The following is a 24,468-nucleotide window of genomic DNA, read 5'->3' as shown; positions in this document are numbered from 1 at the left end:
ACGATTGATACTAAGAATACTTCAAATCAAACGTAGCGCAAAAGGATCACTTTCCCAGTAAAAACTCGTAATACTCTAATCCAAACAGTGTCTCGTATTCTCTAAACGGTGCTAGGAAGTGTCAAATAAGGCACAGATGCTTGAATACCTTGGCGCTAGTGTTCTTTTGATCCCGTGGGATTTTCGCAGGCAAAAATGAACCAATCTCAGCCGCAGATTCTTCGAAATTCCAGATGAGTCTCTCGTTAATGGTGCTAGTCCCACGAAAACTGAATGTTGGAAAGGAAAACGCCATGCATGGCTTATTTTGATTCGGGAAACCACGAGCGCATTTCGGAGGCCAAAATGCTTTAGCGTTTATTCTAAGAAGGAAAAAAGGAGATTGCGACAGTCTTTCCCCTCTTCACGTCTCTCCTCTCTCTTCTCTTCTTCCTAATTCTTTTCTTTCTCCGTCGAACTTTCACCTTTCACAACGTGGTGTTCGATCGATCAATCGCTGTCTGTTACACAAACACTACAACCCCTAAACAACACATCCTCCACCCTAAGAAGGAGCGCGACAATTAACACTGCGCCCAAGGCTAAAGAATTGTTATGTCCAAACCGAACGATCTAGAAAAGGGTAACACCCTTCCCGATCTTTCAGACGTCTACGGCGGCGTTGAAGATACAAAACCAGTTGTGGGCGGTGTATCCGAAGAACAGCACGATGCGATCGCTTCAAGTAGTCCTAAGGCCTCTGGTGGAAGTGGAGGTGGTTCAGGATCCTGGTTCACCAAGAAGCGAATAATAATAATCGCTGTAATCGCTGTGATTGTTGTCGCTGGAGCGGTGGGCGGTGGTGTAGGCGGCGCATTGGGCAGTAAAAAGTCGTCCAATGGAGACGGTAATTCTCCTGGTTCGAATTCCTCGGGGTCCGGTACTGGTGCTGGCGGTGATCAGACGACTAGTGGACCCGCTCCCACGCCTACTACCGGTACTGTACCTCAGGATTCGGGAAACAGTGGTTCGCCAGTAACAATTATTCCAAATGCCGGCGCGACAGGAATAGTCCTCCCAACAGGCGTTACAGCCGTCGCATTCTCCGGCGTACCGAAACCAGCGGCCACAGGCACACCACTGGAAATCAACCTAGGTTTTCCCGGATTAACCCCAGGATTTGGAATTAGTGCTGGAAGTTTAGTCGAGAACGGAGAGTTTAAGCAGAATTTAACGGGATGGGAAAATACAGACGGATGCTGGAACGTGAATGCTTGGGACGATAAGGGATATCTTTCGGCGTGGAATGGGGAACATTCTTCGGCCAAAGCGTGCGAATTATCGCAGACGATGGGGAGGAGGGATAAACAGGGGAAGGATACTGATTATGTTGTCAGCTTTCTGTATAGAAATGCGCTCGCGAACGTAAGTTTTTATTGCTCAAGAATTTTTTTTTTTTTTTTTTTTTTTTCCCTCAAGGCAACATCCGCTTTATGCATGTCTTGGATGGCCCTTTGTTAATATTGGACGCTAACTTTTAACTCCGCAAATTTCCTTTAGTCTTCTGATAATGCATGGTTTTGGGCATACATTGGCGACGAGGATAGGATGATGCGGGTCCTGGCGACAAGAGAAGGGAAACCGACGTCCGAAGATGAATGGAGCAAAGCGGCGTATAAATATACCGTCGGCGCCAATAAGAAGGCCAAGATAGTCTTTAGAGCGTTCAATGATATGGAATATTGGGAGGTATCGGAAGTCGCAGTCACGCCGCTGGAATTGCTTACAACATGACGGATTTTAGATTTATAATCTGAGATTATTAATTATTGGTATTGTTTTGTATTAGGATATATATAATAATTATAACGATGATGAGTTTTAGTCAGTTAATTAATTTTGATCGTGTCTGATCGATTTCTTGCGTCTGTGCGCCTTAGTGATGCATGTGCACCCTAACAAATAGTAGAACTAATGCTTTTGGGTCCGCGGATCCGGGTCTTAAAGCCTTAAGACTGGGGGTCCGCCTTAGATTCTTCGAGGCCTTGAGTTTCGAGGTTTATATCGAGCGATTCCTTGTATTAATAGATTAATGTTTCGGATCTTTAAATTTGGGGGGAATACGAGAAAAACCAAGTATTGATTATAATCGAATCTGACAATATTGAGATATGATATAAAATATGATATAAAGTATCCCACCGTTCTGTTCCGAAACTGCAAGACGAAAATATCTAATTGGCCAGCCCGATTTCCTGATACACCCACAAATTGGTAAACTCGAAGGCATCCCACCACTACCACACACACCACACCACCATCCCAATAATTCTTCATGCACAAGATCTCAAGAGGATTCCAAAAGTCTCAACTATTACGTAGTATAAACCGATTCTTGGGTTCATCTCGTACAGACATATGTAAGCCCTGACTTACGTGCAGTGTTTTCGAGATTCTGGAATTCCAGACCCAATCATATTAGCCGGCCTCAAAACCCAGAAACCAGTCCCAAATGATTAATGCATCCTGTACCCAAAGCCGGCACAAGGCACATGCAGATATACCACACACCCATCATATGCATACTTACCGGTATACCTCCTATGTAGAACGCAACCTCTTTCCTCTCATCATCATGATCATGGTAACCTGAACGCCGTGCGCGTTTATCTGTAATACATGCATCTTCTGTCACATTTCACCCCATTGATCACATCCTCAGGAGCATATCCCACTTAATATGGATCTCCAGCGCGATGGAAGAGGGGTAAGTCCCCACTATTTTCTCTTTCTCTTTCTCTTTGCAATGGGGAAGTATCGGTATCAGGATAGTGGGGCGTCTCACAGACCTCTTCCAAGCGACCACAAGCGAATCGGATCCAGTCCCACGGCTCCATCAAGACTAACCCAGGACCCGCCAGTCTAATCCCAAAAGCTGCAATGCATCTGCAAATACAATAGGTAAGCTAGCTATAGAGCTTGACCAGCAATCCCACAAACGTTGGCTGGACTCCCATGAGAATGGCACGCACCCTTGCATGCATACTACATACATGCAACTTGCCTAATCTATTTCGTCACAAAATCCCCAAAAAAACCTTCACCCAAAACTGGGAAGAAAGCACTGGAAGTGGCTACTCAATCAATTACTAGTATACTTCTCACTGCAGTACCGACTTAATTCTTAGCCTGTTTGGCGACCGATGGCGGCCATAAAACCAGGCTGGAAATGTTTTTGCGAGAGAAGCGCGGGTTTCAACGAAAAGGAAGAAGAAAAAACTTAAGCCGTTTCGAGGACAGCTCCACTTGCCTGAGATTCCGATATGTACTGACTTACTCGAGTACTTCCAGCTCCACAAGCAGAACAAATGTGACTAGTCTCCGTCAATAATATCTCGGCGAGGAGAAGTATAGCTGATGTTATGGATCATGTCATATCTGTGAAACATGGCGCGGGGACTATGTACCGGGCCAGCCCGTTTTTTGACTAATGGACTAAAGTTTTCGGTCCCGATCGCGAATCAAAGCAAATTAATTCTGCTCCAGGCGGGCTAACTATCTGGCGTCAGTGCCGAGGGATAGACAGGGAGAGAGAAGGACCCACAGCTAGACCGTTGAATCAAGCTTCCCTCAAGGGATTAAAGAAAGATATGTAGGGCCAGCTGTCGAAATTTCCTTTTAGACCCGCACTTTCCCCCCGTAAGTTCACTTGAGGCCTTCCCTTTCATCCTGCCCTTGTCTTTACTTTATACATACCCTGAAGTTTCCCGTTAGAAAGATCGTCTTATTGTTTTATACTTTTGAAAGTTTTCTGTTTGTGATTAAAGAAATAAGTTACAATATATATACAAAATGGCACCAGCAGATCAAACTATTCTTGTAAGTTCACATGTCTTCACGCCTATTACATCGACTAACCCCAAAAACTTAGATCACCGGAGCATCAGGCTTCGTCGGCTCTGGAGTCGTGCTCGGAATCCTCAAAGCCGGCTATAAAGTCCGCCTAACAATCAGAGACCCCGCACAAGAAGAATGGCTCAAAAAGGTGTTCGGGCACGAAGGACAAGTCACTTTCGTCGTCGTTCCGGATTTTCTAAAAGCCGGTGCATTCGATGAAGTTGTCAAGGGTGTTGACTTCGTAGTTCATACCGCGAGTCCTATTCCTACGCCGGTAAGTAACATCAAATAAGCATTCTCGTTCTTGCCTTGCCCTTATGTGGTGTAGGATATATTGATATTAATTGAATTTTTGGCGCAGGAGCTGCTGCAACCATGGAAGGAAAATTATATCGACCCAGCGGTTATACCCACACAATCCCTTCTCGAATCCGCCACGAAGGAGCCAAAGATCAAAAAGGTTGTTATCACTAGTTCATCTATCTCCTTTGTTCCGCTAGATCGTTCCCTTCTCGGAGAAAGCCGAACAGCCAGTGGTATGTAAAAACCCCACCTCAATATACATAAACCCTTGAGGTTCCCACCGGCCTCTGACAGAATATTGTTTTATGCTGTAGAAAAATCTGGCAACCCTTCAGTAGGGCCCCTCGATGAATTCTCCAAGGTCGATTTCGGCTTCCCCTTCGGTGCCTACCACGCTTCCAAAATCGCTGGCGATTTAGCAACCTGGGAATTCCACTCATCCAAAAAACCGCACTATTCAATCGTCAGCATCCACCCCGACTTCGTCTACGGTGCTATCCCCGTTCTCAAATCCGTCAAGGATATTGACAATCATCACACCACTTCTGCCATCCTCTGGCGCGAATACAACGGTATCGATGGTCTACTCAGATTCCAAGATGTTGATCATTCAGTCCATGTCGAAGATGTAGCCGAAGCCCACGTGAAGGCTCTTAGCGATGATGTTAAAGATGGTGAAAGGTTTTTGTTGTCTGCTGGGGAGTTTAAGTGGGATGATCTGTTGAAGCATGCGCAGGAGAAGTACCCAGAATTAGGATTTAAGTTGAATACCATTCCCAGTTGGAAGGATGGGTGGACTGCGACTTATTTCAAGTTGGATGCAAGCAAGGCGGAGAAGGAGCTGGGGATTAAGTATAAAGATATCTACCAACAGTTTGATGATTTGGTGGATCATATCAAGACACTACCCAAAGAATAGATTCCCTATGAGAAGGAGTAGTCGTTCGATCAGAGTTAGATGTAGATGCATCGATGTATGGTTCTAGCTCGACTGAACGAGTACAATTCTTATAACCAATTTTAATATTATTAATACCACCCAAAATGCGCCATGGCCCCACCATATCTCCATACTTTCCCCTCAACCGCCCCTAACAAGCTCAAGAAACTAACAGGAATGGGTTCGATATCGAACATGCCCCCCTTCGCGTAAGCCCCCACAAACACATACCCAGTAGTAATCAGCCAGACCATCGTAGTCACCCAAACCACAAACTTGACCCCCCATCCTCTCCCCTTCACTCCTTCCCTCCCAATAACCCACTGCTGCACCAAGATCCCTATAGGCTGCAACACTAGAAACACCATAGCCTCAACTCCATGTCTACTCTGCATATACGCCCCAGCAAAATGTAACACCCCGGATAACAAGAACGGAATCATAACCCTCAGAATCCTGGAGCTCGTCGTGCTCGTCAAAAATGTAAACCGCTGTCGGAATAACCCATGCCATGCTATCCCCCAAAACTCAGCAATGGTATACCACTCCTCCGTCCAGATCCCGAATAAGTCAGGCCAATTACTGTGGTCTTGTCCGAATAAGCCAACGCAGACGACAGCACAAAGTGCATGCTCGCTATCCACAGCCATCCATATCGCCGCACCACCAAACACGGTCCTTGCAGCCCCAGAAAGCAGGGTATCCGGTAGTGCCATATGATGCGTCACCGATCCAAACCAAAGATCATACCGACACCAGGCGAGTAAGAAATCGATTAATACCCAAATCATAACCACCCTTGCAAATCTCGTAACCAAAAACCAACCTTTTGACATCCCCGCCACCTTTTCTCTTCTTTTTTTCAATAAAGTTGGTTCGAATGGTGTATTCAACATTCTTGGGTTATTTAAACAGGCACCAGCCCAATCGAATCTTTGTCTCCATGTAGGGTTTATAGTAGGACATGGCGTCTCCGCTATCTTGAATATCTCGCTAAGTGGGATTTCGTACCGCCAAGGGGTTACGAAAAGGATCTCGATTCCTTGGAGGGTAATTGAAATCGCTGCAGTGCCGTATCCGAAGTTTACAACGGGGGAGGTCAGGTGATGGGAAAATAATGTCGCTTGTATTCCGATCCCGATTACTACGGGTACAACGATTGCGGGAAGAAGGGTTCGGATAGGTGATGTTTTAGGTAAGGGTCCGATAATAGCTAAGGAAATTTGCTGAAGAGCTATTGAAATCGGAAGGAGCCAAAACGATGCGCGGTCCGCGGCAGGAAGATCTGGGAAGTCGTATGTTGGAGGACGGGGATAGTGCTGGACATTGTTCGGCACTAATGGCGACGCGAACAGCATGGCTATTGTAGCGGTGGGTCTAATACGAAGTGTGCCCCAGGTCAAGGCAATATATGTATGTATTATTATTCCGATGCAGGCGATAGGAAGATATATCTGCAGGCTCGAGGATAGTATTCCGGATGACGATATTAGAATTGTAGTATCCTGCTCGACAGGAACCTGTGATATTGAAATCTGTGACGTCGAGTCCACCCCTTGCTGTTGTGTAACGGGCAGTAGCTATCCAGAAGGTAGCATTAATGCTCCCTTTACAGTGTATCTGCGGCTGACTATCGATAACTCCAAAATCAGTACTTAACTATTGTGGAACCAAAGAGTCAGCCAAAAAAAGAACAAATCCGGATTTTGTCGGGTGAGATTCTATCATACATGCTATGCTGTCTACGCAAAACTGCCGTGAATGGGTGCACCGGTGAGATTTTCCAAGTTGTAGGACAATTTCGGATTGCGTTCACATTGCTGGTGAGGCTGGATGTCAGCATGGCGGGTTAACTCGAGTCAACCGATCCGCGTCAAATGTTCGTGCGCTGCGAAATGGCCATTGATCCGGTTAGTCCGCCAGATCTGCAGAGTTGAAATTTCTATCATTCGAGGTCCGCGATTCATCTTTTCGTGTTTCCGACCGTTTCCAAAAGAATAGAAAGAAATTTGAGGTAGAGAAAAGTAATGAAATATCTTTGAGGGAGTTGGGTAATAAGGGCGCGCTAAAGTAAACAGGACAAACCGCTAACATGACATAAGCTATCGAGATTTCACGCCGTCTTCCCCTTTCTATGCAAACAGAATCGATGACTTTTCGACAACTACACCCGCGATCCAAGAATAACTGAAAAAATTTCAAATAACAAGAATATGAGGTGACAGGAGTAACAGAAGAATCCTCCCAGGGCGAAGAGAAAAAAGTTTTAGGAAATCCGTAAATCTATATGCCTTTAATATCTGTAACCCGTGTTATATGGTCCTTCCGGAAACTCTATCGGTTGCTGTACTGAATACGGGTCTTGATGTCCCGTAAGCGGTGTCGTCCGCCCTCCGCCATGAATGCCATTGTCGCTTACGCTCGCATTATGTTGATTCCGGTATGCATCTCTTCTAAAGTCCGCGTCCTCGTCATCATCCTCCCCTTGCCATCGACCCTGCCCCACCGCAGTGTTTGACAACGGCGCATAAACACCGCCAGGAGTCGGAGTAACAGAAGTTGGTTGGTATGGTGACTGTGGGTGTTCATCCTCCTGAGGATCGAGCATGTTATGGTCGTCCTTGTGACTGAAGGCGTCCTGGGTAGTAGCTTCGACATCATGGGTAGCGATGACACCGGGTCTAAGGTGGGAGGTGAACGGCATGTTTTCTTTCCATAGGAAGTAACATGTATAGGCGTACATTCCTGTCGTAACCGCCCAAGCCAGACTATTATCCCGATTGTTAGCTCATCTTCATTTCCGAGCAAGTGTTCCACAAGGGACTCTTGGAGAATATAGGAGGACCTACAAAACCACTACTCCAAGACCAATCGCGCCTCTTGAGAGGTCACAGATTTTGGGAGTTCCATATACTGTTGTTGCACAAGTTTTGTCTTCGCCCCTTGATATTCCTTCATTGTTGTGAACTGCTAGCGAAACGAATCCTGCAAACCACAAGATCTAAAGATTTGCTCAATCTTAGTATTCAATAACTTTCTTCGAGTTTTACGCGAGTATAATATTAATTGGCTTAGCCGTACCGTTGATAGGAAGCAGAGGGCAGTTTGCGCGATTGGATGCGAGAATTTGACCGTCCGCGGCCACCTCGGCGTCATAGCCGTGTATATTATAATTGGCACAGAGATAAAGCACTAATACCCATCAGCCAAAAGAAGAAGAAGAAGAAGGCCAAAAGTTAGCAATTGAATTGAGCGATATCGACAGCCGTGGGAAACCCGAAGGTCCGTTTTTGCATACCATCGCGAAGAGCAAATTTGCAGCAGCCGGCGAGCCGCCTTTTTGAGCCTTCAAGGCCAATAGGATAACCCATAATATGAATATGACTAGCCCCTGAAAGCCATGTGTATAGAAGGCGGCCTGCTGTAGCGTCCCAATTTTTGACAATGTCATCCTCGCCATTTTGAATACTTTGTATGGTGATCCGGGTCGCTAAGCCGGAACTCGAGTTTTCCGTTTCCTCTTTGTTTGTGTGGTGGGGCTAGGCGTAAGGTAAGCAGACGTAATAGATGTAGATGCAGATGCAAAAGAGAACAACCAATGCAGTATATCGAGTATTGTGAATCGCCGAGTGGTATTGTCGGAGAAGAAGAAGTATCAAGGTTACAGGAGAGGGAGAGAGAGATGGAAAGGGAACAGAGAGAGAGAGAGAGAGGGTCAGAGTGGGGAGGGAAAGAGAAGAGAGAGTGCTGAGAAGGGAGAGCTGAGATGCAAGCTAAAGTTAGGTGAAAAGTGTGTTGGTTCTGATTAAGCTCACAGGTGCCGTGCGAGCTGTGCAGGGCTGAATTCCATTTAATCTACTTTGTGCGATGACTATAACTCAAGTAAGTATCTTTGATCGAGAAGATGTACCACGAAGGAGTATTATTCTACTAACATCCATCCGATATTCTCATAGGGAAAAAAGCTTTAAATTTGTGTATTCGAGTTCGAGTCGTCATCAAAATAAAGCCGAAACGGGCTCAGTCTGGCTTAGCCCTTTGCGGAACCTTTCCTCCCCAGGCTACCCAAAAATAGCAAACATGCACCGTTGGAGGATCAACCACGAAAGACACAGCCCGCTTTCACGCGGCTCTGACTTGTGCGATTTGAGATTCTGTGCCTCAGCCGCTTGCTAGCTTGCTTCGTTTCGTTCCGGTCATTGTTTCCTGTTTGGAAAGTGATTTCGTTCATGAATTCGGTTTCATGGAATGCCATGCCATTGCCATGCTATGGTCATGATCTTCGTACACGTTCCAGTCTCACGCTGCGGCAGCTGGATAGCTGGTCGACGCCCACGGGATTCGGAACATGCAAATACAGGGGTATGCATATCGTTGGAATGGGAGAGGAAAACAAACGCTTGGCCTGGTTATCACGGGATATTGACAGGGGTCAAAATACCTAGGGTAACTGCCCCGCAAGAGCGTATACAGCTATACCATAATGACTATACATACGATCTGAATAGCATAGTTCCGTCAACCAGGCCGACCAATATCAGTCATGGAAGGGACATCCACGGACCCCGAGTTAGAAACGAGGATTAGGCGAATAGAATCTAAATTAGTTGCTATCGCGGCAAGGTACTCGACCAAAATTACCCCCTCTATACTATAGCTATAGCTAGTAACTAGTAGTCCAACCCGGTGTAATGTTCAAAGCTTAAGCTAGTGTTCTAGTAATATGCTTATAACTCTTCGAATTCGAAATTTAGGACACATCTCACTGGCCTCGGAATTCTAAATATCAATGCCCGGCAGTTTAATTCACAAGCTCGCGATCCACAGGACCAGCTACAAGCCCTGCAAGTAGCCGAATCTAATGAGTCCGAGGGTCTATGTTACCGTCGTCCCGATGGCTTCCCGCGCACCTTGATAGAGGCAATTAGTCTGCGGTGGGACGGTAAGAACTGACCTGTACCCCACATCTTAATTCATGTTCTAGAATAAAATATACATGTTCTAGACAGACACATAGGCGATTCTGACTTGCTGCGAAATAGCAAAACGATTGACCCAGTTACTGGGGTTTTACAACGTAAAGATATTCAGGCCGGGAAAACACGTATATACTGCCTCTGAAGGCCACGAGGAAGGAGAAGATTCCCACCAGTATATAGACGTGGATGACGAAGTCCAAGTGGAAGCCCATTCGAAGGAATGCTTCACCTACTTTATTTGCTATATCGGATTGAAGCGAAAAGTAGTAGAAAACTATCTACCATCGACCGAGCGGCGACAAACTGAGTAAACTATATTTTGGGCAGATATAATTCCGCTATTTGTCTCACAGAAGACTCTTCCTGGTTAGAGTAGAATCCTATTTAAGAATAGATCATATCTTAATTATATTTGTTATATACTGTTTTCTCAGACCAAAACAACACGCCTGTGTCGAAAGTCTAACATGTGCCCTTCCTGCTCATGCAATTAGCTTTTAACTTTACTAATTGATCCACAGTAGCCATTCTAAAGTCGGATTTTGGCACGGTTTTCTAAAATAGAATATCTAACCCTATAAACTTTGCTTTCATTTAGATAGGTTATCATCCTCCTCCTGATACATAAATTGTTGTAGATTGATCTTCAATATCCTCCAAACTCATCACATTTGGATTTTTCAATTCATCTTCCTTCACCAGTTGACCCACTTCTGCCCCTTCTTCCTCCTTGAAAATGATATCCTCAAGATAGTCTTGGTTGATCGGTCGGGTAGACCACTGATCTTGACCACTCTCTACTTTAACCTCGTTGTCTAAGTAGCTCTCTCCTACTGCAGCTCCTTCTTCTTTCAAAATAGTATCCTCGAGAAAGCTTTGTTGCATCGGTCGACTTGACCATTGTTCCTCATCTTCCTGTACTTTAACATCCTTACCTGAGAGAATCTCCTTTATTTCAGGGCTAGAATCATCGATGATATTTAATTGATATGGTGAACCTTCTACAGCATTTGACCCCTCGTATACGCTGTAAAGTGGTGTCAATTCTTCCATCAACATAATCATATATTGTATCGGCTGCATCCAGCATTCATACCATCTCACAGCCTTCTTGAAGATATTAATTAGATTAAAATCAAGATTTCTTATCCCGGGTTTATGATCCGGATCATATTTCTTCCGATCCAGCATTTGCGTGTAAACCGGATTATCAAGTTGCCTATCCTCAGCCACTTGAGCCCACTCTTCTCCCTTCTTTACAGCGTGTCTCATCCATTTCAACTGCGTCTGAAACGTCTCAATCTTCTTTGCGATTGAGTCCGCATCAACGTTCAAAAGCCGAATTTCATCGTTTCCATCACCTTCTTCCATATCTGCTGGCACTGGTTGTGCGATCCTTGTCGCCACGAATATAACCCTCTCACTCAAATCATCTTTCGGAAGACCATCCCAATCCTCTCGAGATTCTTTCTCTAGAAAACTGTACTGTTCCCAAAAAGCTCGCATCTGACTTATCCCCCCTTTGATAGTATCCACCACTCTCCAGGCTTGCGTTGGTGCCTCGTTCTTCGACCACCCCAACGTTTCGCGAATAAGTTTTCCAACATCGTATAGATCGCCTACGGGCCGCGACATAATAACTATATCCTCTTGAAATGAGGTGATAGTAGCCTTTAGTGTGCGGATCAAGAAGGCTAAACTTCTAGGCGAGACTGGACGGGCGCCGGGATGACCGGATATTGATGGTGATGGACCCAGCGGACAGCTATTGCGGAGTTGTTCTAGCCATTCTATTTGGAGAGCTATGTAGCTTAGTGTTTGAGAGTTCTCGAAAACCCAGTTTTCATATTGTTGCGCGGTCATAGGAAGGTAGTGAACTTTTGGCTCATTAGCTGGGAATTCGAGGATAGGTCTGACTAGCTTAGGGTTAGTCAACGCTAGCGCTGATGAAATGATTTCGTCTGGGTTAGGACATATTGAACTTCGAGGAAGGAGTAAAAAGGCGACTAAGGACGTTAGGATATAAGTCAATGGAGGAGATGTCGACATTGCGTATTAAATTTCGTGAATTCGTGTTATGTGTTAATTACAGCCGGGGATCGATCTGATTGTAATGAGATCCTATATATTCTCATCAACGCAGCGACAGGTAGATCCATTAGGATATCGATATATCGAAATAGTATATCTATCGACACCTAAACTTTTATCAAACACAGTACTGAACGTTGGGGCGGGATTTATTCGAACATATACAATACACAATATTCGAACAGTATATAATTAACGTGAAATTGAAGACTTTGAGTCTATTTGATCCAATAATAGCCTGAAAATATAGTGGGTAAATCTTTTCGACCGATTCCAGGACCCATATGGTATCAGCAAGATTGAGGTAATATTGCGGTTCCATTTTGTAAGTATTAAATGTAAATTATCGCGATATCGGTTTAGTCAATTATTAATTTCGTATATTATTCATATACAGTATACACATCGCCAGATTAAACTGGCTACTACTATATCGATCCCTCGTCTGTAGCTATAACTAACCTCTCCTCTACGGGACCGGTTCAGAGCCTTGAGTCTATACCCGTGGTTATGTGAATACAAGCCATACGTTGAGCATTGACGCCACAAAGTTGGTGGCGCGCACAACAATGTTCCAACAACGTTCCAACGCATTTGCCAATGTGTTGAGGCGCCTGGTGCCAGTCTTGGTGGCACGAGAAAGCTCCATCGTGCGACATGACATTTTAGTCCTCAGTCTCGTGCTATGTTGCACCACGGTTGATGCTCAGTTCAGATACCTAATATCTAATATGCCTACATAGTTTAGTCTAGTTTAGACGGGTGGGCCGAGACGTGGCCACCGTGCACCCGACATCTAGTCTCGGAACGACACTACTAAATAAACAATTAATACTCTACTTCGCTCTATAGATCTATAATGTTGCCGGAGTTTGGTTTGGCCAAGGCAATTAAGGGCCAGCCTCGGCCTCGCCCTCGTTACCAAAGTGTGTTAACGTTCAGGTCCTTCGAAGCTTCCGAAGTGCACTAGGTGCCTCTCTCCGAGACTTTCGTATGCCACCACCAAAGTAAAGGCTCAAGCTGGGCGAGTAGAAAGTTGCATCGGACCTTCTTTTAATAGCATCTTGGTCAAAAAGGTCAACGTTAAATAAACGTCAAACGCTAGATTCCGCGAGATCAAATCCTGTTTGGCAGCTAGGAATGAACGTTCATTCGCACCGTGCGGTGATAGGTGTACCGATAGACATATCGAGCACTAACTGTCGACTTAGATCCGTTTGGGGACATAGCAATTTCTCCGTTAAAGTTGTGACGTCTAAGAATGAGGCGAATATAGATGAGCCATAGGGCAACTGTCTATGATATCTTCATATTCAAACGGATTGGAGGGCTTTATTCAATCCAGTTTACCATGCATTGCATCGGAATAATCTTGCACTTGGCACCAAACAATTTGCGCTTTCGATTCCTTCCGCTCGGTACGTGGCCATGAAGGATTATTCTTGCATCAACGCGCGTTCCATTGTTCGGGGCATGACTAAGCATGTGTCGAGGATATGGGCTTCCTGCGAATAGTGTGTTGGTCCTGATTCTGTAATGGTTAAATAATCAATAATGATAAAAATGAAAGAAGTTTGATGTATGGGCGTATATCATGCGAGTCAACCTAGATCTGGGAAAGTGATGCCGCTGGTGACTTATTGGGTGATCAATTGACTTTCAGGCGGATGTTGGGGGCTTCCTGCGATCGACAATACCTTCGAATTCGGACAACGGGATATACTGGTGAGTTTCTTAAGAAAAACTGTTTAGTCGTACGTGTATGGGTAAGTAGTCTAGTCTGAGGTAAAAGAAGTTTGTATGAAACAGGAGAACGATTTCTGGAGAAAAAGAGTGGGAGTCACAATGACTTGGAGAACCAGAAAGAAATTTTTAAAAGAGGCATAGAATGAAATTTGGTGACACGTCCGATCGTCATCGAAGCTGAAGTCACAAGATAGCTAGCTCCAAGCTTCCACAAGTAGAAAGACCAAGTTTAGACCAGGAAGCTTGGGAAACCCCCCAGCCCGGACGAGCCGGAGAAATCGGGCCAAAATGCACTAAATGGTGCTTTAAATCTTGGGAACGACTTTTCCAAAACCTGGTTAACCGGTCTTTCGAAGACAAAGACGCCCGTCTTACATATTCGAATCCACAAATAACCAGGGAAGGGAGGCGCGTATGTGCATGAACATGCCTCATTTTAATGAGGGATTACAACTGTGTGATCCAAGGTAGAATTGGGGTTTAAAACTGCCGATTTGTGAATTCCAAGGTTGGACTGGTAAAATTATAAAACCCCGACTTCAGCCGCTGCCTTAATTGGTCAAAAATAGTTTCTAGATTTGCATCTAAGAAAAGCCCAAGCCAGAACAAGGCCGTCTTTGGCAGAGGCTATGACCACCATGTGATCATTTCGTCGGAATACGGCAATCAGTGCTCTATGCCCTAGTACTAGTTGGACCATTCCTGTATTTCAAAGCCGTAGACTTCCCCACTGCCAAACCCCGATATAGCCGGGTTAGATTTGACTTTTAAAACGACAAAATTGCCGGGTCATGCATATAGAGTCTAAATCATGGGGTAAATGCCTCGATTGACTTTAGCCTGGCTTCAATAATGGTTAGCTCGTCACAGGAAAGAAGAGCTAAATATTCAGCAGAGAGTATAGATTTAATCACAAACAAAGCCCTTCATTAATTGGGCCATAGTTTCATTTTCAGCACGCAATGTGACACATGAGTGCTGATTGAGGTAGAAGTTTAGTTGAGGTGGTCCGTGATCCTAGATGGCTGAGGCCTGTATCTTGCGAGGGCTAATCTACCCGGAACATAAGATTATCCGGAACTGCAGTAGTACCTTGGCGGACGTGGGTGGAAGAAGCCGTGGGGAGCTAAGGAGGGACGAGAGAAAGACGAGAGAACCCAATTATCTTGGAACTCAGTGATAGGCATTCGAGCCTGGAGAAAATAATTGATCAGGATCAGTTTGAGAGATCATCAGAGAATCTAAGATGGCGTGCACAAATGACTTTTAGTTGCAAGTGGCAAAATATTTTTGTACTACAGCAATAAACATGAAGCGCGGCAGGCGGGTGTCCCCTCCAGACAGTCTGGCATTTATCATCCTATCAATAGAAGCTTCAAGCTTCTCCATAGCTTGATGCTTATTGATATTGGTATCGATAAAATCGAATTTTCGATACTGTTCTTCCATGGTGTGAACTTCACGTCATAAGTGGGGTACGTGCATTCGTTTCCGTCGATTAGCAAGCACGGTTAATAACCGTTCGGAGTTTTTTCAGTGCTATTCCGGCAAATACGACTGTTAAAATACAAAAGGCCTTGCAGAGTCTATTTAGTGTTCACGATTAAGATCTAAAAACATATCGAGCTGGGGAATCGCAGCTGCATTTAGGCCATGGGATAAAATTGTTGCCCAGATCTTGTCCCGGGTGGTGGGTTCTCAAGGCGTCTTCCGAAGTGATCCTTGATATAAACCATTCGAGAATATTTTAGAGCCTGTCTCTTTTGGAGAGAAAACCAGGACTAGCCAAAAACAAGAGCAGATCAGTTCACTGTCATGTCGGAGTCTAGGAATGGCGTCCCGCCTAAACCATCAAGGTTGAAATTTGTGTTGGGGTCGTAGCAAAATAGATTGGTGTTTGTACCCGACAAGCATTCTTGCTACTGCAGGAACGACTAAGTCATTTTGAACATGTAGGCGGTTACTCGGAACGGTCAGATCGGGGATTCGACATGTAAACCCTGATGATCGTTTTCTGGAAGGCTGGGATGGTGGGTCCTTCGAGGGAAGTTTTTCCGGCTGAATTGCTTCGAAGAAGGCTTCTAGCTTGGTCGGTTCTGAAGTCACAAGGTCTTGGACTGATTCTGGGCGTGGCTTCCCAAGTATTTCGTCTGAAGATGAAAGGCGTGTGACAAACGCTATTTGCCCAATACCTTTGGATGGCTGCTGAAGTATAAGCTTGCCAGGTATCGAATATCTTGGGGTTGAACTTGGCTTTTTGGTGACGCTTGTCCGCGACAAGGGTCGCTTGTCTTGAGAATATCCAGGGTATGTTACAGACTCCAATTCAACAATGATGCAAACCCACACCAATGTTCTTGGTGTATGGAAAGTCGGCCCGCGCGCAGGGCACCTGATCAAAATCGCCAACGTCAACCCAATATCTGCGTTTCATGCGTAGCTGTCTGTGATAATTATGGGAGCAGATTTTTCTTTTTCGAGTAAATATGCACATTGTCAGATATCCCTACCCTCGCAATGTTCCGAACTCTATAGTCTGAACTCAACAAGGTGATTGCATTGTGTAGTCCTTCATCTGATCAGGTTCTAACATGGGCGTGGCGGGCTAGGCTCTGGCTTCTCCACCTCCAATATCCGACTCACCGACGGATCTCAGCAAATGTGTTCCCGCAGGAGGCCTTGTGGAGAGAGCACTAGCACTAAGCCCTAGATTCAATAGCCTTGTTACACTCAATTAGCGCAATCTCCATTGATAAAGAATATGGGGCTTGTATGGTGTTCTGCTCGATCTCGTCGATATATAAGGATCAGTTTCCTCCCACTTCGTCCTGACTTTTTTTCCTTAAGCCTGGACTTCACAACAATCTGACATTCCTTGATTCGGAAAACATCGACAGCTACGCTCGGCCGTATTCGCAATGAAGTACTCCTTTGCTCTTAGCGCTCTTGCGCTCATCTGCGGTTCATCCGCTCAACAGGCCCTTTGGGGACAGTGTGGTGGTATTGGCTGGACTGGCGCAACTAACTGTGTCGCTGGCGCCGCTTGCTCCACCTTGAACCCATACTACGCTCAGTGCTTGTCTGCCGCTGGTCAACCAACCACCACTCCAGCTACCACTCCCCGCACTACCACTCCAGCTACCACTCCAGCTACCACCACCCGCACCACCACTCCAGCTACCACTCCCCGCACCACCACTCCAGCTACCACCCCAGCTACCACTCCTCGCACCACCACCCCAGCCACCACCCCAGCCACCACACGAACCACCACTCGTGCTACTGGCGGTGTCGGTAACCCAGTTACCATCAACGGAAATCCCTTCGCTGGACGTAAGCAACATTACAATGCTTACTACTCTTCCGAGATCTACAACATTGCCGTTCCATCTTTGGTCGCTGCCGGCAAGGCCTCTTTGACTGCCGCTGCTAAGGCCGTCGCTACCGTCCCAACTTTCGTTTGGTTCGATACCATTGACAAGCTTTCCCAGCTTGAGGGCCATCTCAATGACATCCGTGCTAAGCGTGCTACTGGTGAGGACACTCTCGGTATCTTCGTCGTTTACGATCTTCCAGACCGTGACTGCGCCGCCCTTGCCTCCAACGGTGAGCTTTCCATCGCCAACAATGGTGTCAACATCTACAAGACCCAGTACATCGACCCCATGGTTGCCATCTTCAAGAGGTACCCAGATATCCCACTTGCCTTGGTTATCGAACCCGACAGTGTCGCCAACATGATCACCAACATGGGTACCGCTAAGTGCGCCAACGCCAAGTCTGCCTATGAGGAGTGTATCAGCTACGCTGTTCAGAAGTTGAACTTGCCAAACATTGCCATGTACCTCGATGCCGGTCACGCCGGTTGGCTCGGATGGCCAGACAATCTCTCCAAGTCTGGCCCATACTACGCCAACATCTACAAGAACGCCGGTTCCCCAGCTTCTTTCCGTGGTCTTGCCACCAACGTTGCTAACTACAACGCCTGGTCCATCTCTACCTGCCCACCATACACCCAGGGTGCCTCCATCTGCGACGAGAAGCGATACATCAACGCTTTCGGTCCTCTCCTGCGCCAAAACGGATGGGATGCTCACTTCATCGTTGACCAGGGTCGTTCTGGCAAGCAGCCAACTGGCCAAGGACAATGGGGTGATTGGTGTAACGCCATCGGAACCGGTTTCGGTATCCGCCCAGACACTGCCACCAACGATGCTCTCCTCGATGCCTTCGTCTGGATCAAGCCAGGTGGTGAGTGCGACGGTACTTCCGATACCTCCGCTGTCCGATACGACTCCCACTGCGGTTCTTCTTCCTCCCTCAAGCGTAAGTTTTACAATCCTCCTTGATTCCTCAGTTGAATATCGACTAACGTACCTTCCATAAATAGCCGCCCCTGAAGCCGGTACCTGGTTCCAGGCCTACTTCGAGCAGTTGCTTGTCAACGCCAACCCATCTTTCCCGTAAATTCTTAACTAGAATCGTGGGGAGCAAGTTGATGGAGAGTATGGTGATCTCTTCTAGCATCTTGGTATTTCATCTCTTTGGTGATATCTCTCGACTGCCTAGGCGAAGGATCCATTTGTGAATAGCCCTTTCCCTTTCATTGTTCATAATTAGCATAATGCTTCCTGTGCGATCAAAATCTTGCGATCAAAGGAGCCTTTTGTATATCACACTTTGTTTCGACCTGTACATATAAATAGATCAATTTGTGTCCTTAACCCCATTTTTATCTTCTTCAACGTCGTGCCGTAACTTACAATGCTTGCATTCTCAATCGCTCAGTACTATGCTCACATAGCTATGGATCTAGTGGCGCTTTGTCCTAATCTAAAATCAGCGAGATGAATCGATAACGCCTCAGAATAATAAATTCGAAGGTACCTAGGCCTAGTTGAGTACTCGAGTGGAGGATCAACACACGGAGCACAAGTGCACGTGCACACTGCCGGATGGGATTCTATACGCACCTGCAATCGTAGACACATCGAAGGACGTAGGACCGCTTTGAAGCTGCATATGTTGCTGGTTGGAATACCAAGTGTCAACGCTCGGTAATGATGAGAAGCGTTCGAAGCTGTTGACCGAATCCTCTGGTGCATGATGTTGGAAGAAATCGAATGGTAAGACGCGAGGATGTACAGCGAAGGTGTCACTTGCACAACACAACCGATACATGTTGCATTTTTTCAGTTAGCATAGTCCCATAACTGATTTAAGGGCTCGAGTTCAACATTTTTTTGCAAATTTACATTTATAGAGTGCTCGCAGTACAATCGATATGCCATTTCTACCAAATCTGCGGTTTCATAGAACATTACGAAGGTGGGTTCCCGGGTCTGGTTTACGAGACAAAGAACATTATCTTTTCATAGAATTCAATACCACGAAGTCTTTTATGTTATTATGCCAATAACTTTTTGATATGTACAAACCAGCTCGAGCCACAAAGGAAAAAATAGTTATATACAAGGATATAAGATCTGAAGTGAATTAAATAAACAGTCGAAGGCCGCTTCAACCACCCCGGAGTTTCAGAAAAAAATTTACTGCAGGCATATTTCCTTCGGCCCAGAGTGTGGTATTAGCGGGGTGGGGTCTTGGCTATTCGAAGCAATCGAAAAGCCGCACATTTAGTGCTGGAAGCCAGAGAGTTTGTACTCGCAAAGAACCTTGCGACCGGTGGCGCACTTGTGGGAGGAAAGGTTGCGGCAGGACTCGACAATCTTGTAGGAGGTGCTGGACTGGCAAGCTCCGGCACGGTCGGCGTACAAGACGGTGTCCCAGCCAGCTGGGCACTTGCCGTTGCACAAGGGGGCAGTTCCGAACCACTCCTGGAGGACGCGCTCTGCGGAAATAGATTCGTTAGCTATTTTAATACACTGTGAAGGCTTTTCATCTATAGTTTCAGGAGAGTGCACATACTAGATCCAAATGGTGGCGGTGGGCGAGTGGGTGGGTTGCCGTAGGTTGGTGGGTTTGGGGTAGCAGCACCCATGACGGCTGGGACAGCCATGATGACAGCGGTGAGAACGGCGGTGATTTGCATTTTGAAGGTTTGGTTTGAGAGAATAAAACTCTTGACGTGGTAGGTATAAGTGTAGATTTGTAAAGAAAAGTGAGCGAATGGCTATGAACTGCTGAAGATGCTTGTGGGGATAAGAGAGAATATTGTCGAAAAGGCGGGTAAAACGGGAGCTTTTATAGACAGAATCGACCGTATACCTTTCATACTTGCCATATTTTGAATCGTCTTTGTAGGTCGATGCCGATTGATGATCGGAGCCACCCCGCTATAGCATCTTGTCATAGACTGTAATGATCTTGCTCAGGATGTGGAAGTTTTCTTGAAGTCTCCTACGGAGGCAAGGGTTGAACTTGCCGTAGCTATCGCCCTTCTAGAAAGTGATAACCAACCTCGGTCCTTATCTTAACCCTCCTCTGTACTTAGTGGTAGCGGTGCCGTAATCCACGGCTCGTAATGTATCAAAAGTAGGAGCTAAGTTGAAAAAGTCACCGTTCGGTTCGAAAACTGTGGAAGCTCGTTGATCCCGATTAGGCTATCCCGGCCTGTCAATGCAAAGAACCTTGCTCCCGCTAGCCATTTTAAACCGGGTGAAGCTCTCTGCTTGGCTGGCTTTGACCAGGGTGTCAAGGCTAGCTCTGAAATTGGTTCTTTAGCGAACCCCTCCTGTTGGAATTTGCCAATGAGCCAACGCGCGCGGTCTGCATGAAGTACAGCCGAAAGAGGGATCTCAAATCCCAGCTGCTTGAACAACTCTATGGGTACAACTGGGCGTAGATAAGATGAAGACAAAGATCCGGAGGGGCGGTTCAAGGGCTAGGGCTGGGATTTGTATATCCGATTTATCAGACCTTCCACGGTTTGAACTAAAAAGATTTTGCTTACTTACAGTCGACCGATCGATGACTTCGCAGAAACTTCGTAGCTACCTTGTGAATATTTCTTGTTGCTGTCGGCGTTTTAACTTATGTAACCTGCTTCCTCTTAGAGACTTAGTTGTAATAACTCGCTCGGAAGATGTAAGACACGGAAGATAAAGATTTGATTAGATGCCTTGGTACAGCTTGGAGAACACTATAATCGGGGCAAGATAACTATGATATCAGTGCTTCCGTCCGAGACTTACCTGGTTCGGTCAGAAATTTCCTGTAGCTAATATTGGCAGCTAGAATACCCTGGAAAACCCCACACTCGACCCTGGTTTGAATGAGAGACAAGAAACAGCTCTTGTTTCTGCTGATGGGTACCCTTCAAGAAATAGTTCGAATTCCTACTTGACATACTACTTTGGTCAGGTATATCGGCCCCTCTTGGGAGGTATGTAAATCTCAGGAAAACTTTACTTTCAGGCAGATACAACCGTAGCATATATTTCACGGGTGACGGTGGCAACATGTCAGAGATGAAGATTAGTGTATTATTGTGTTAGGAGATTTAGTTCGGCAAGGTTATGGCTGCGGCTAAGATTGCGGAGGGCACCGCCGCTTCGACTTTGACAGGGCCCTCGGGAACTTCAAGATCGATATCTTGCTTAATAAGCGTGTTAATTCGTCCACAAGTATCTCCTCTATATATTTTGTCCCAGCGCCCAGTGTATTGGCTCTTGGCTAGGACGGGATCTCGATTCCCAGTGATGTGAGGTAACGGTGCCATGGGTCCACATCCGAGATACAGGTCGGGGGAAATCTTGCAAGTTGGTGTTCACATGTTGGCTACCCCCAATCTTGTATCCTGAAGCATTCAGACATCGTCTGCGAGTATCAAATGGCACGTGGTAGCACTTCGGGGCATAGTTGCAACGTTGGCACACCGGAAATTAATTTCCATTTCAAGGTAGCATGGACTGGTTATAGCCTCGCTCGGGTAGAAATCATTATGCAAATTACGACGTATTGATACTGAATCAATTGACAATATATCTATTACCACCTACAGGAAACATTCGAGTAAAGAGGATTAAATAATTTTGTGTACGACGGTGACAGAAGAAAATGTGTAAAGTGTGTAAGGCTAGCTCTAAGTCAATCCTCTTTCTCAAATCTGTGTCTAAACTCAATATGTAGTCCCGACATACCGAGTCTGATAGTCCAAAGGTTTGTGACAAAGGCTTGGATGATGACTTCAAGATCATCCACAATCTTTGGCAACGATTCGTATGTAGACGCTGGAAACTTGTTTTCGATTGAGATCGCTCTAATATCATCGATTAGCTCTTTTGCAGGTGTTTTCAAACTGCCGAGGCCGCTCATCATTGCGCCTAGTATTTGTATTCTGAGTCTTGTATCTTCTGGCTTCATTGTCCATAGCCCTGCTTCTTCGTCATACATCCCGTTGAAAACCCATTCATAAGATTTATCATCACCATTTTCAGTGGTAGGGAGACAACATTCTGAAACTGTTTCCCATAATCTCTCAATTAGCACCCAAATATAAGTCTCCTTTGGCACGGCAGGTCTTTTGATTTCGAAGGACCAGATTGAAGAATCGATAGCTATTCTAGCCTCCAAGTAGCCGTTAAGGGCGTTTCTAAGTTGCATGAATGTTGATGTGACTTGTAGAGCTGGTCCTGTAAGGGGCTTTTCCTCGGAGCCTGTATTTAACTGGGCCAGCTTGGTGACAAAGTTTTTCATTGTGGTGTCGATAGAGTTAGTTGCACTAGCGACATAGTCTCTGACTGTCTCCTGACCATTCCAGTCAGGTTCATGACCAGTAAGAGGATATGTCACGGTGGCAAGTTTAACGAGACCCTGGTTGGCCTTTCGGAACAGTCGCACATAGGTTTTGTTGTTCCGTAATACCTCTTCTCCGAACTCAATGGGCGTTATTTGGACGGCTTCTACTCTATCTTAAGATTAGTCGATGGTAACCCGATGATGTTTTAATAGCCACAACTAGGTGCAATAGCATGGTACCTACGCAGCTGATAGTAGTAAAAGTGGACATATTAAGTTATACTTGCTTCGGATCCACCCGCCCATTTCTGAAAGGATACCCAAAAGGCTAGTAGTATATACGTATACGTATATATATACGCTAGTGTCCCTAGTAATTATTTGTAAGATATAAGCTTAAAAAGTGTTTATAGAGTTTTGTGGTCTGAATTGACGATAAACACAATGTTAAAACTCCAAACTTATGTTTATTTTTTAGTTACCCGGTCCAAGATCTCGAGAGGGTGCGCAAAGGTTTGTATTGTTAGTTAGCACTAGTCTGGTGCCATGTGGAAAACTAGATTAGTAATTGACGCACGTATATACCACGCGTACCGGACCATGAATAGCCATGTCTCTCTTTGAGGGTTTTGGAGGTAATATTTTTACTCGAGTTAGATGGTATGTACGCACTTTATATCTGGAAGGGAAGTATTCAAGAAAATGATATAACAGGCCTAGACGATGGAGCACTGCTAACAATAGACATTAGGGCGAAAGCCGCACTATCAGCCATACTATAGCCCCCCGATATTGAAAACTGACATTAAATGCACCAGTCAACTGAGCTGCATGCATGCAGATGTATGTGTCAGACCCGATCCCATTCGGACGGATTCATGGGGTGCAGATGCATGATATGCGTTTTGTCTCGCTGGGAGACCCGGGGATTTGATTTGGGTACCTATACTTTTCTATGCAGGAGTTGATATAGACTCCCGGCGATAAATGGCTTGAGGAGCCATGGAGAAATTCACCCCGAGTCGCATGAAGAACTGACTGCCCGTTGCTGGGTAAAAGTGCCCGAGGGGATCTTAAATGTTTGATGGGTTGATCAAGGACCCAAACACCCCGAGCCCTAGAGCCTCGACGTGATTGAGCTTTGTCCTGACTAATGCTATGTAATGCCGGCCTTTGTCGACGTTGATTTGCACCATTGCTGACGTGATTGTCGCTATAACTTAGCATATCTGCAGAGTCTTTTCATGTTGTACCCATCCTTGCGGAACTCAATTTTTGGCTTAGCCCAGGTCATAAACCTATATATATCAATAGCTAATTAATTAACAAACCCAGCATGGTCCTAGGAATATTTTGGTTGAAGCTTCGGGTGCCGAAGTCAAATGTTAAAATCGCTGAATGCCCCTGGCAACTGAGCACCATGCTACCATGGTCAAACATATAATACTTGCCAGGACTAGAGCTGTAAATTTAAACAAGGTTGGCGTAGTGGTATTACTATGCCCAGGTCTGGGGTCGGCCGTGATTTAAGGAATCGTAAATTTGCATGGGACTATCCTATCCGACTGCGTATATAATGGCATAGGACTCAGAATCACAGGTAGTTCTATAATTTATAAAGGCAATATTCCCGCGGGGAAAATATGGTAGGTAGCGTTGATGACCGAGAAACAGAGAGTTAAGTTTCAAGACCGAAGTTAATTACTACAATTACCAAAAAGCAGGCAGTTTAAGACTCTGGGTCGCATCGAGCCGAATACGACAACCTGACAGTAGACTAGCTAGAAGCAATCTATTTTTCGCGGGATGCCGGTCTTCAACGTCTAGGGTTGA

At 45.6% G+C, this 24,468-nt stretch overlaps 9 protein-coding genes across 9 annotated transcripts; 4 read left to right on the top strand and 5 right to left on the bottom strand.

Moving 5' to 3' along the window:
* Positions 1-594: 594 nt before the first annotated feature.
* Positions 595-1,773, top strand: AOL_s00079g482 (uncharacterized protein; the record flags this gene model as incomplete). Its single annotated transcript, XM_011124357.1, has 2 exons — positions 595-1,404; positions 1,540-1,773. The coding sequence occupies 2 exons, from the start codon at positions 595-597 to the stop codon at positions 1,771-1,773; spliced, it is 1,044 nt and encodes a 347-aa protein (XP_011122659.1).
* Positions 1,774-3,831: 2,058 nt separating this feature from the next.
* Positions 3,832-5,098, top strand: AOL_s00079g481 (uncharacterized protein; the record flags this gene model as incomplete). Its single annotated transcript, XM_011124356.1, has 4 exons — positions 3,832-3,858; positions 3,911-4,150; positions 4,238-4,412; positions 4,494-5,098. The coding sequence occupies 4 exons, from the start codon at positions 3,832-3,834 to the stop codon at positions 5,096-5,098; spliced, it is 1,047 nt and encodes a 348-aa protein (XP_011122658.1).
* A 110-nt stretch (positions 5,099-5,208) lies between these two features.
* Positions 5,209-6,477, bottom strand: AOL_s00079g480 (uncharacterized protein; the record flags this gene model as incomplete). The annotated part of the gene is made up of 1 exon (XM_011124355.1): positions 5,209-6,477. One exon carries the CDS (start codon positions 6,475-6,477, stop codon positions 5,209-5,211), a length of 1,269 nt encoding a protein of 422 aa, XP_011122657.1.
* A 935-nt stretch (positions 6,478-7,412) lies between these two features.
* AOL_s00079g479 (uncharacterized protein) lies at positions 7,413-8,579 on the bottom strand (the record flags this gene model as incomplete). Its single annotated transcript, XM_011124354.1, has 4 exons — positions 7,413-7,887; positions 7,969-8,120; positions 8,201-8,311; positions 8,418-8,579. 4 exons carry the CDS (start codon positions 8,577-8,579, stop codon positions 7,413-7,415), a joined length of 900 nt encoding a protein of 299 aa, XP_011122656.1.
* Positions 8,580-9,662: 1,083 nt separating this feature from the next.
* AOL_s00079g478 (uncharacterized protein) lies at positions 9,663-10,409 on the top strand (the record flags this gene model as incomplete). Its single annotated transcript, XM_011124353.1, has 3 exons — positions 9,663-9,742; positions 9,874-10,061; positions 10,162-10,409. 3 exons carry the CDS (start codon positions 9,663-9,665, stop codon positions 10,407-10,409), a joined length of 516 nt encoding a protein of 171 aa, XP_011122655.1.
* A 295-nt stretch (positions 10,410-10,704) lies between these two features.
* Positions 10,705-12,147, bottom strand: AOL_s00079g477 (uncharacterized protein; the record flags this gene model as incomplete). The annotated part of the gene is made up of 1 exon (XM_011124352.1): positions 10,705-12,147. One exon carries the CDS (start codon positions 12,145-12,147, stop codon positions 10,705-10,707), a length of 1,443 nt encoding a protein of 480 aa, XP_011122654.1.
* A 4,706-nt stretch (positions 12,148-16,853) lies between these two features.
* AOL_s00079g476 (uncharacterized protein) lies at positions 16,854-18,402 on the top strand (the record flags this gene model as incomplete). The annotated part of the gene is made up of 2 exons (XM_011124351.1): positions 16,854-18,261; positions 18,326-18,402. 2 exons carry the CDS (start codon positions 16,854-16,856, stop codon positions 18,400-18,402), a joined length of 1,485 nt encoding a protein of 494 aa, XP_011122653.1.
* Positions 18,403-19,571: 1,169 nt separating this feature from the next.
* On the bottom strand, positions 19,572-19,987 carry AOL_s00079g475 (uncharacterized protein; the record flags this gene model as incomplete). Its single annotated transcript, XM_011124350.1, has 2 exons — positions 19,572-19,786; positions 19,864-19,987. The coding sequence occupies 2 exons, from the start codon at positions 19,985-19,987 to the stop codon at positions 19,572-19,574; spliced, it is 339 nt and encodes a 112-aa protein (XP_011122652.1).
* Positions 19,988-21,984: 1,997 nt separating this feature from the next.
* Positions 21,985-22,941, bottom strand: AOL_s00079g474 (uncharacterized protein; the record flags this gene model as incomplete). The annotated part of the gene is made up of 2 exons (XM_011124349.1): positions 21,985-22,804; positions 22,919-22,941. 2 exons carry the CDS (start codon positions 22,939-22,941, stop codon positions 21,985-21,987), a joined length of 843 nt encoding a protein of 280 aa, XP_011122651.1.
* Positions 22,942-24,468: the final 1,527 nt, after the last annotated feature.

This window comes from Orbilia oligospora (assembly GCF_000225545.1).
Source record: "Orbilia oligospora ATCC 24927 unplaced genomic scaffold scaffold00079, whole genome shotgun sequence".
Classification (NCBI taxonomy): domain Eukaryota; kingdom Fungi; phylum Ascomycota; class Orbiliomycetes; order Orbiliales; family Orbiliaceae; genus Orbilia; species Orbilia oligospora.
This window is presented reverse-complemented; position numbering and strand designations above follow the sequence as displayed.